At 36.4% G+C, this 12,170-nt stretch overlaps 1 protein-coding gene across 1 annotated transcript; it reads left to right on the forward strand.

Moving 5' to 3' along the window:
* The first annotated feature begins 5,383 nt into the window (after positions 1–5,383).
* Positions 5,384–11,956, forward strand: LOC112721759 (U11/U12 small nuclear ribonucleoprotein 65 kDa protein). Its single transcript, XM_072206098.1, has 11 exons — positions 5,384–5,726; positions 6,840–6,911; positions 7,653–7,880; positions 8,628–8,709; positions 8,849–9,022; positions 9,231–9,392; positions 9,476–9,607; positions 10,466–10,553; positions 10,776–10,834; positions 10,969–11,034; positions 11,221–11,956. Exons 1-11 carry the CDS (start codon positions 5,575–5,577, stop codon positions 11,302–11,304), a joined length of 1,299 nt encoding a protein of 432 aa, XP_072062199.1. The 5' UTR covers positions 5,384–5,574; the 3' UTR covers positions 11,305–11,956.
* Positions 11,957–12,170: the final 214 nt, after the last annotated feature.

A 12,170-nucleotide genomic window follows, 5' to 3' on the forward strand; every position in this document is an offset into this window, starting at 1 on the left:
TTTAATTTCCTGCATTGTCTTATTCTCATGTTCTACAACTAGTCATTATTAGTAACCGTTTTCTTTTCTCTCCATACGAGTTTTTCTTTTTATTTGTGAAAATACCACCACCATAGTCCTCAATCGGCCTTATAACTGAAGTAGAGTCATCAGAAGGAGCCCGAAATAAACAAGACCCCTCTGAGCAAGAGAGGGACCTTTTGCAAAAAAGTGTCAAGAAGGTACGTAAAAGAGATGAAGGCTTTATTGGAACAAAAGCACTTGTACCAAAGTTTGAAGACTGGATGTAGCATGAAGAAAGTGGAGCAAATAACAAGACCTATGCAACACATAGTGATAGGAAAAGACTAAGAGTTTGAAGATGATCCTTCGAGTTCTGATGAAGATGGTATAAACAATGATGAAAAAACTATACCTGAAATAGAGAAATCAAATAAGGGAATGGAAGAACCTAAAAGAAAGAATAACAAGTCAGAGATAATAGTCGAAGATATGGAAAAAGGGCTCTTCAACATTGTTATCGATGAGGAAGCTAAAAAGGAACTATAGAAGCTTTGGTGGAGATCCCTCACAATCAAGCTATTAGGGAGGAAAATAGGCTACACAACCATGAAGAGAAGAATATAAAACATGTGGAAAAATGTTAAGGAAGTGGCCGTGACGAAAGGTGACTTGACAAATTCTTAGATTAGTGAACGGTTTTTCCAGATCGACTTGGTGCTTGCTAACTTTGAGAGCATGTCGGCTCTTGCATTCTTTTCTTTGAGGATGTGCAAATAGACACCTCGGTAGTCAGCTCCTTAACCTTGGATAAGTACTGTTGTAGTAAGGGATCCTGTATTTGGCAGTCCCCATTTATTTAAGAACTAACTACTTAGGAGTCACTGCAAACATCTAGTATTTTTGTGCCGACTACCTTAGCCAGTGTTAATCTGGTCAAGAAAGCTTCGTATTCTACCTAATTGTTGGAGGTTGGGAATTCGTATCGAATTGACTGTTCGATAGTAATCCTGTTTTCATTTACTAATATTATTGCCACTCCGCCAGAACTGTTGTTCGACAAGCCGTCAACATGGAGTTTCCATAGTTCGGTAGCTTCACTTCATGGGTCATTTCGACGATGAAATCCATCATGGCTTGAACCTTGATTGCGTTTCTGGGCTCAAACCGTATTTTATAATGGGAAAGCTCAACCGACCAAGAAAGAATTCACCTTGCTAAGTCTAGCTTCTGAAGTACTTGCTTAACGGCCTAGTCTATTTGGACTACGATAGGGTAGCTCTAGAAGTATTGTCAGAGCCGTCGGGACGCTGTGAGTAGTGCATAGGCGAGTTACTATGCATCTTGGCGTTCTGGAGAACTTTACTTATGAATTATATTGTCCCTTGTGTTTTTTGTTCGTCTTCTCGGATTAACGCTTCTTCTGTTATAGAGAGGTAAAGGTACAATGTTTCTCTCGCTTTGGGCTTTGAGAGTACGAGAGGTTCTGCTAACACTTTTTTGAAGTGTTGGAAGCCTTTTCGCATTCGGTTTCCCACTTAAAACTTATACCTTTTTCATAAGTTTGAAGAAGGGGATAGCCTTCTGAGCCGAGGCTCCGAGAGGAAGCGCGAGAGAACGGCTAGTCGTCCAGTTAGCCTTTAGACGTCCTTGAGACTTGTGGGACTTCTCTTCTCGAGGATGGCCCGACACTTTTCCAGGTTTGCCTCCACTCCTCGTTGTGTGATCATGAAACCCAGGAATTTCTCTACCTCCATTAAGGCGCATCTGGTGTTTCCTCAAGGTACCCAATATAAGTTTGAGATCATCAATAAGCTCTTTGCTCGTTTCTGTTTTGGCTAGCATGTCGTCAATGTAAACCTCCAATTTTGTTCCTAAGAGGTCTTTGAAGATATTCATGACGAGTCTTTGGTAGGTAGCACCTATATTTTTTCCCAAAGGGCATGACTGTATAGCAATATGTACATTCGAGGGTTACGAACACCATTTTTTTCCGCCCGGTTTGTGCATGGGTATCTGGTTGTACCCTGAGTATGCGTCCATGAAACTGAGGTACTGGTGTCCTGAGGCGAGGTCTACCAACCCATTGATATTTGGCACGGGAGAGGCGTCTTTTGGACAAGCTTTGTTCAAGTCCGTGTAGTCGACGCACATTTGCCACTTGCTGTTTGCTTTCTTTACCAACATAACGTTTGCTAGCCAGGTCGTGGAGATTCTTGTTCTCGAGTCTAGTAGGAAGTGGAAGAGTCCAGTTGAGGGGAGCAGTGGAGAGAACTTTGAGGAGGAGGTGTCTGTTCCTTCTGTGATTATTTGACTTTTTAAGGTCTGCACTCGTTGGTGTAGCTCTTGAATTATTCAGTTCGCTTGTTCTCCCAGGCCATCGATTGCTCTAGCCTCGCCATATCGGTGGTCGTCAGCTCAAGGCTGTTGCTTATTGTGGGGTTGGCTGTGCATGGACGATGTTGATTATTCTCCCGTGGGTTGGAGGGTAGTTGTCGTTTCGCAGTTCATGTGCTGGGGTGGGATGTAACACCCCATTGCCCTAAGCCTTACCTCATGCCGTAAAGCAAATGATGACAAAGTGCTATGACAGTTCTAAAGCTCATACGGTAATATATATATATATAAAATAAAATACTAGAAACCCGATGAAGAAATATAGCTCAAAACAGAGATACAAAAGCGTGAAGCATTCACACGATAACTAAAGCGCAAAGGATAAGATACACAAAATAAAGATACAAGATCACAAGGTGTGTGTATATATATATATAAATAATAACCAAAAGAGTACTAGCTGCAGCCTATGAAATTTAGGCCGACTAGTTAATATAGACACAACAGAGTTTTTGAAATAAAACAACAACATCCTAGCTTTCAAAGTAAGCTTCTAAGGCAACAAGATACAATAAACAAAAGTGAGAGAATTTACATAAAAAAAACCAAAATGTAAAAGATAAAAGCGAATCCTCCACTCTGTCACCATCCCACAAACTCACCAAGGTGGGTTGTGACCTGCATCTGATAAACAACAACATATGGTATGAGAACCGGAGGTTCTCAGTATGGTAACAATGCCCAATATATAAGATATAAGGTTTCGGGACACCAAAGGCAATCTTTTAACTTCACATCAAGCATAAGATTCAAACTTAAAGTAAACCTAAACCATAAAAAGGTTATCTATCTTAAGGGATTTGTAACTAATATAAACACCGCTGTCCCACAGCCTTCGCTAGCCTAACCTCCATGCGATCTCATCGCCACCGTCTACCAAGCCTCCTCGATCCCAGTAGAAAGCACAAGTAATTGCAAACAAGTAAAACACAGGTAATATACATATATAGCAAGTAATTCATGAAGCAAGTAAGCATGTTATACATCTAGGCAAAAGATGCAATTAGGCAAAGCAAACAAACAAATAGAAGATGCACATGATGAATGTCTGTCCTATTGGCCGTGATATCACTTGTCGGTTCAACTGCCAACCCGACACATCCCCTTGGGATGTCACCTTTTGGTCACGAATAAAAATGGTACCCCATGGATATAGTGTCTGGCTCATTGTCCATGGATATAATGACTAACACACTCTTGTGACTTGAAAGGATGCGAGCGGGATACTCAACCTCAGATCTCACATCTCAACGTAAGTGGGATTAACCACCGTCCTTGCCAGGAGAATAGCGACTCATCAATCTCAATATATCAATAGTATAGAATTAGTCACAGTGATCACTACTCATAGCACAAGTTTAGTAATACTTATCTCATCAATCTCATCGGCCTCAATCATTCACTTGTCTCAATACACCATCATCTCAACACTCCACCAGTTCACTCAAGTTATTCCACCCATAGTTCATCCCAAGCCTAAGTCAATGTCTCTAAACTCGTAACAAAAATATCTAATCTTAAGTCATCTAATTTATTCTCATTAGTCTCAAAGTCTAATTACCAGTCAGGAGTCTTAAACAATAATTAAAGAAGTTTAGAAAACTAAAGAACCAGTTAAAATTGCAAGAAAACAAGTTTTCAGCTAATTAAACCTTCACTTCAAGAGCCAATAGTAACCGTCCTTGGTATAATAAGTTTTTGAAGGAGTTGAATGCTAGAACTATCCAGGATTGATTCCAAAATGAGAAGTAATACCAAAAATAAAACTCTTAACAATAGAGATTAAAGGAGTCGCTAAACCCTCTAATTACCAAGTAGAATTAACACAAATATCTTTAAGATGGAGGTATAAGTTAGAAATATGAATATAGGGTAGACCAATCTTACCAATAGGACTTCAAGAGTCATGCCAAACTGATTGGTTAAGGGAGCCAAAACACTAAAAAAATCCTTCTTTCAAATGGTTAAAAGCCGCAACAATATTGCGCAAATAGTTAGAGACATTTTCAGGATTTTAAAATCCAAACCGTAACAATGCCTTAGATACTTGCCCACCAAAAGTTGAATCCAAAGCTTATCTTTGCAATTAAGAATTTGTCAAATCAATTTACCAATTAAAGCCAGATTCACACAATGAGCATCTTTAAAGCTAAGACCCCTAGCTTTTTTTAGGAACAATTAAAGTTTTCCATTTCACAAGAGAAAGGCCTCTTCCATTACTTTGGCCCTTCTATAAGAATTGACGAGTAATGGAGTTGATTTTCTCACAAGTATAAGCAAGAAATAAAGAAATTTGCATCTAATAGATGAGAATAAATAAAATAACTGACTTTATCAAATAAATCTTTCCTCCTTTATTTAATAATCTATCTTTCCAACTCGTCAACCGCCTTTGAATCTTTTTAATAACATCTTAAGCCCCTCGTTTAGAGATACAAGAGTGACTCAAATTTATACCAAGATACTTTTTCAGATTCTGAGTGAAACGAATACTAAACATACAAGTAAATATTTGTTTACGAACAGAAAAAACATTTTTAAAACAAAGTGCTTTAGATTTTTGGAGGTTTACCTTCATTTTAGAGGCTCTATAAAAAGTATGAGAACATTCATCACCAACTCAACTTGAGACTTTCTAATCTTACAAAAGAGAAATAAATCGTTTGCAACACATTTGATGTGATATTTTTGATCCGTCTCTAGACACAGAAATAAGAGTCCAATCCCTTTTAAACACTTTGTAAGCAATCAAACAAACAAGCTAATCTCTCTATGCATAAAACGAAAAGGTAGAGACACATTAGTAGCCTTACATATTCAAAATAATAAATTATCACATATTACATGTTTTAATAAATATCATATTTTATTTTATTTAAATTAAAAATCCATACAAAATCACGCTTTATCAAATAATTGAAAAATAAAGTCAGCAAAAAAAAAATAATTGAAAAATAAAAAAGAAATTGGAGGATCATTAGTCATTACTTCATTAGTGCAATGCTGCTACGTTTCTCTTCTCCCCTTCTCTGCTCTCTAAGCCAGAGCTGGTGCCGCCGGCGTCGCTGCTTCGTTCTCTCTCGATCACTACTCCGCTGAGTCCGTTCAACTCCTGCGCCGCCTCCATTCTCCATTTGAAGCTGGTAATCCCCTCTTAAACATTTCTTGGGTAGCCACATGTATCACTCTGCAGATTCAAAGCCTCCAGCTATGGATTCACCAGTGACCCTTTTGATTAAGCACCTTCTCGAAGCTATACCTCATGACACCCTTTCTCGCCTCTTATCTCATTATGGTGCTTCCTCTCTTCGTCCTTGCTCTACTGGAAGGTAATTTAACTGCCACTGCTTTTATATATTTATTTAAAGCTTCTCCATCTTATAATTCACTAATATCACTCTTTGGCAATAAGTTTGTAATGCAAGGATTTGTGCCATCATTAGGTTCCATTGATTTGCATTGGCGAGTTTTGACCCTTTGTTTTGCCACCAGTCTATTCTTTGTAAGACATGGAAGAACATAGTGATAGGTTATGGGGATATGGTGTTGCATGTTAGGTGTTTGACGAAATGCTTTACATTTCTTTTATTGTTGTTTCATGGTTTTCGAGCATACATGTTGTAAATTAGGATGGTTTTGGTTTTGGGTTATTTCCATGTCCATTGGAGATCTTAATAGAATGAGAAAACATAAATGTTATTTTATCCTTCATGAAATGGTAGGGTGAACAAGAAGGAAAGGAACGAATTAGTGGAGTTGGTGCTTTTCTAAGTTCCATGGTGTTTTATCGTCATGTCAGGCATTAGCCATTTAGTGGGCCATTTGTTGTGTTTATATTTTTAAGGAAAGAATTAGTGAATTACTTTGGATGATGCATTTGGTTATTCATGGCCTATGAAATAAGGTGATAAGTAGAAATGCTTTTTGGCATAATGAACAAAAACAAAGTAACTAAATTTAAAGGTTTTAAACTAGAAAATAAATAAACTGTAGGCAGTAGGCTACAACGTGAACTTAATATAATTTTTCAATTTTATTAAAGAAAGAACTTTTGGGAGACTGACAAATCTCCCGATTTTCGAATTTAGATTGTGGCTGTGAGAGATCTTCCTAGAACAATTTGTTTTTTATGCTACTATGTTGTATATTAGCCTCAGCTTTTTAGCAGCTTTTATTAATTCTATTGCACAGCGGCTTATAGTTCGCTGATACTTAATTACTTGAACCATGCCATTTTGTTGATGGTGGTGTTTCATGTCCTTGTGAAACTTTTTTACAGTAACATCATTAGATCTATACCTAATCCACCTTGTGGAAAAAGGCTTTGTTGTTGTTTGTGGTGCCTCACAAAAAAATCTCACTGTTATTTAATCAATTGATAATATTTGTTCCAATTTATTTTTGTTCATGAATGTTAATCATAATTGTTTTGTATAATTCAGGTTGAGGAATTGTGCTTTCGTAGATTTCAAAAATGAAATGTCGGCATCTCAAGCACAACGTCAACTACATGGGTATTTTAATTTCTTTGAACCATTTGTTACGTTTCTTTTGGTTCAATTTTTTAAATGAATCAATTGCATATTAGAAGAGATGGCCTTAGAGTAGATTAATTTTGTTTTGCATTTTCTTAATTCTATATTCTTATTTGTATTATTCAAAACAATATAAAAATAGAGGTTGATGTAAATCATAAACCAGCTATGAAAATAAGCTTAGTGTGCCAAAGATGAGAGTGCTTTGATAGAAAATAGTCATACTCGAATTAATAGAATAAGGAACGAAACCACGAGAGAAAGTCAGGGTGTCACCTATTATTGAAAAGATGGTGGAATATTGTCTTAGGTGGTATAAACATGTGGAGAGAAGACTAGCAGAACCTTTGGTTAGGAGGATAGATCAATGGTTCTGGGCAGAGAGACACCTAAGAATATTCTAAGTGAGGTGATCAGGAGAAATTTAAGCCCAAATGAGCTTATTTCAAACACTATAAATGATAGGGTGCAAAGGCATTGTGGACCTATGTAGCCGACCCCACCTACCTAGTGGGACAAGGCTTTGTTGTTGTTTCTTAATTCTATATTTCTACTTCATATTCATTTATCCTGATATCCTTTTTCAATTGATTCCTGATTTTCAACTTTATGAGTAAAATACTTGCCCTGAAATTGGTTAATATAAATATAACGTTGTAAAGTTTATTAGAAACTGTATTCTTTGTATGATTGTGACTTCACTTTCATGGGGTTGGTTAGGTTGAGGCTTCTTGGTAAAGTCTTGTCAGCAGAGAGAGCTAATAATCCAATGGAAAGTGGCGAAAAAGGCAGTGTAGCTCAGCTGGGAAAGGAGTCTAAAGCGTCTGTGGTTAAAGATACAACTGTAACCAAAGCTATTGATGAAGATACAAAATCAGGATGTTTCCCTGTTGCTGAGCCAATTGCTGAAAGACTTGGTGTTGACTATCCATTTCCACCTCACCTTGAGTACGCTTCTGACATTGCAGTCTTTTGTATTTGTTGCTTTTTATTGCTTTAGGATTCCCCTTGGCACTTAAATATGGCAGATAGGTCAAGAAGATTAAATAAAAAACAGATTAATGAAAAGACAGTAAAAAAATCATAGTAGATTAAAAGTCTGATTCTACTTATATGTTGTTGAGGCTGTAAGAGTATAGAATCATGAAATTTTTCAATGAGAATTTCTTCAATCAAGTCTATATTTTGTATGTTCATTTAATCTCTCTCCCTCTTGCTTTTCATCTTTTTCAAGTCTCCCTTAACATCATGTTGTGTTTGGTGTTTACTTATTGCATGCAATTCAAGAATAACATATTAGGCGAAGCAGAATGCCACTGCAACCTGCAATATCTTACAATTTGTATATTTGTTCTTCTATTTCACATGATGAAAAAAGATATAGATTATTATCTGGTGATACATTGTAGCCATTTATTGCCCTAATGTTCAGTTTACAATGGAAACTTCAAATGATAACCACTGATAACTAACTTTGACAACTGTTATTTTAATCTATATTTTAGTATTTTAGTGCTTTGCTGCTGAATACATGAATAACTATGAATGATAATTATGTGTACTTATAGTATGTTGTCATGTATCCTACTTTTTAGTCGTAGAAAGTATGATGCATGGTTTTGGAACCATCTTTGCAGTGTGGTCTATAAAAATTTGGTTTGGTTTTGGTATACTCTAATCAAATTAGTTTAACAGGTACGCTTACCCTCCGCCGGATGGAAATATATTGACCAACATTGTTAATGCTCTGATTGCTGTTCCCCGATTTTACACTCAGGTTGTTCCAGTATTAGCTGAGGATGTAAAAATTCATTGGTTTCTTTCTCCAGCTCCCGTGGAATTATTTTTTTCATTTTATTTTATTTTTCTGCTGAGTAGCAAATTGTGATCACAAGTTTTCTACCTATCTAATATAGGTTCTACACTTAATGAACAAAATGAACATTCCAGCTCCATTTCGTATGGCATTGCCAACACCGCCATTACCTCCAGCCGTGCCAACACCACCACCTCCCCCTCCTCGGGTACCTTTGAAGCCTCAGTCTGCAGATCTGTCAAGTGGTGAATCAGAGATGGAATCTTCAGAAGAGGTATCATCACCATTGCTTCATTAGCATCTAATCCACTGCGATGTATATGTGCAATGGAAAATGCTTAAATGCTTCAAATTCGTGTAAAGCATTTATTTCATGCACATCTTTTTTAATACCAACAAGGGTGTGAGTGTGTGTGTGTGCGTGTTTTTTTCCATTCATTATTCTTAAGTTACCATAGGAAAGTAACAAAAAAGAATTTTAGGAGGTAGAGCCAACAACAGAAAAGCCTAAGAAGCGTGCCAGGCGTGAGACAATTATTGGCCCTGCCATTGATAAAGATGTAGCTCATGAGGATGTTGGAGTAAAACCAGCCACCTTAGTCCCAAAAGAAATCCCAGTAATCAAGAAGAACCCTGTTTTGCAGGTATTTGTTTACTTTCCATCTGATTGGTTCTTGTAGCATATTATTGTAGCTTACAGTTGTTGCTTTTCTTGATGATTTTGCAGATCAATATTGCTCCCAAAGAAATTAAGGATGAGCGAAAAAATGATGACAGAAGCCAAGATTTACAGGAGCCAGAAAAAGAGAGTCCAGATCCACATAAATTCTTGACTCCAGAAGAATTAGAGAGTATTGTTTAAGGTTTGTACTTTGAATGTAGCTAAATATCTACACTTTTTATTGCCAAGTCTCGTCCTTCTAGGTGTCGAAGTGCTACATTCCAAATATAGTATCTGCCTGTTGGGTTGAAAACGATTTTCATCAATGCCATAAATATAATGATTTAACATAAGTTCAATGAATGTAGTGGTACCTACACTGTTCTGGCAAATTTTATCAAATAAACAAAATATATTTCACTTAAAAATCTATTGTTTTTATATTACATTAATTTTCTCAAGGAATTTCATGCGTATCATATTGCAGTATCTTGTATCTATTGTCATTATATCAGCCTCCATTGAGTAATGTCTAGCAATTTTTTTTTGATAAATTGTTTCTAGTAGAAGGCTATTTGTAGACAGACTTGCATATCTTATCAGATTATCATATTAACTGATCATGTTTTCCAGTTTTCCATTAGCATTTGAAACTGTCTTGCCTCTATTATGGAAATTGGTAACTACTTTGAGAGATCAAGTGTTGAAATAAAGAATTGTGAGTAGCTTAAAATATCCCCGTCTTGATCTTATTGAAGCTACCTTTATAAGTTTTCCTGTATACAATCTCAAATTTGTTTCAAGTGACAATTCTTTGTTCGCCCACTTGTTTCATCAGTTTGTGGTTAATCTAAAGGAACTTGACAACTGCTAATTGTTCAATGCATCTAATCTGTAATATGGTCTGACATTTCTTTATTGCTTTTTTCTCAACAAAAATTTCTTTTGCTATGTGCATGATTTTCTAGTGGTCACGTACTTGGATGTTATGAAAACATTGTAGTGCAAAATTGCATGTGTAATGGATTTGTGTTTTTGAATTGATGGATGGTGCAGAACTATACCACTGGAAATCCGGCTCCTGTGTTGTATATTAAGAATTTGGCAAAAGATGTGGTTGGTGAAGATTTTTTTTTAATATTTGGTAAGCTGCTACACTTTTAGCTGTTTCAGGTTTGGTTTTATCGGTACATGATTTGTGCTTAGACTAGTACATACACTTCTAAAAAAATAATAATTACCTTAATGAACATCTTAGTAGCCTAAAATAAATAATAACTTTACCAAATATGTGACATAATGAGTTCATTATAACATAATCGTTCGGATGTCAATTGAGTTCTGCATATGTCTTTTGCTATGGCAGGGTGCTTGTTTGGAAGTATTGAGACTGCCAAGTCTTGCCTTCATGTAAAACTGATGCAGGTAAGACCTTGATTGGCTTTTAAAACCGTATATGAATTTCAATTTGGTGTTGATGCCATACGAGGAGACTTCCAAAACAAATATTCGCTGGTAGCAAAGCATGACTAAAATTAATGACTAGTTCTGAGTTTCAGGAAGGAAGGATGAGAGGTCAAGCATTTTTAACATTCCCATCAATTGAGCTGGCTCATCAGGGACTGGTATATTTCTCACAGCAGACTCGCTTTCCTGTGTTTTAATTTCTGATATGTGCAAGATGATTTCGTTTTCTGATTTTCCATTACGATATTTTTTATTCATTTGTCATATAGTTCTTCCAGAATTTGCTAAACCATGAGATGGGGTGATCTTATTAAATGGTTTATGTCACATACCTTTGGTTTCAGAATCTAGTGAATGGATATGTATTTAAAGGCAAGCCAATGATAATCCAGTTTGGTCGGAATCCTGGTGCCACTAAAGGAACTTGATTCTGTGGGCACAGGAGGGATGCACCACTAGTTTTGTGATCTCAGATCTGAGAATCGCATGAGGTCGTTTACTCATTTCCCCTTGTCTAAATGTAAAACGATAGATGGCTAATGCTGCAACTTTATGTCGACCGGGAGATGACTCCGCTTTGAACTACGTAGCTCCAGACGACATTTTGGAATGTTTGTGATATAGCATTAATCTTGATGCTGCCATTTGCATTTCCCATGGAAGGGCGATTCCGGGTTGTAAAAAGTTTACTTGTATGATGAATGATGTTAAGTTCCCCAAGATAGGTTTGTAATTTGGATTAAGGTTACTATATTTAAGCATTGATGGTATTGCTTGCTGCTATAGAATCCATTCTACAAAGGATAAGCCAAGTAGAATTGTTGTTTCTATAAGCCATCGTTAATTCGTTACTGGTACAGGAGACAACTGAGGAAACACTCAATAGATTCTAGATTCTGCACTTTGTGTGAGGATCATGTGGTTGGTTAAATTTAGCATACAAAACATGATGCTTATAGAGCTGCCTCTTTAAATCTTTGCTTCTTATAGATGGATAAATGGACCCATAACATTGTGGGAAAAGCACAGTGAGCAGAATATATTAAACCAAAATTGGGGAATAGTTTAGTCTTTGATGAATTCAGTTCTTCATTTCTCCCTGATATCTTGTCTCCCTCTAAATAGCATTGATTTCTTGATGTTTTGATTGTTGAAATGTTTATAATGTCACATATCACAAGACCACCTTCGTAAATTTAAGAAATGCAAATGATTATTGCTTTCTTGTGATTTAGTATATAAGTATAAATTATGTCATGAATTTTTTGATAAATTTACAAATAACCTGCACTTA

This window comes from Arachis hypogaea, chromosome 11 (genome assembly GCF_003086295.3).
Source record: "Arachis hypogaea cultivar Tifrunner chromosome 11, arahy.Tifrunner.gnm2.J5K5, whole genome shotgun sequence".
Lineage (NCBI taxonomy): Eukaryota > Viridiplantae > Streptophyta > Magnoliopsida > Fabales > Fabaceae > Arachis > Arachis hypogaea.

Coding starts and splice junctions, on each gene's coding strand:
- LOC112721759 (XM_072206098.1), top strand. CDS start 5,575: ATGTATCACTCTGCAGATTCAAAGCCTCCAGCTATGGATTCACCAGTG. Junction 10,554..10,775: donor AGATTTTTTTTTAATATTTG/GTAAGCTGCTAC, acceptor TTGCTATGGCAG/GGTGCTTGTTTGGAAGTATT. Junction 10,835..10,968: donor TTCATGTAAAACTGATGCAG/GTAAGACCTTGA, acceptor TCTGAGTTTCAG/GAAGGAAGGATGAGAGGTCA.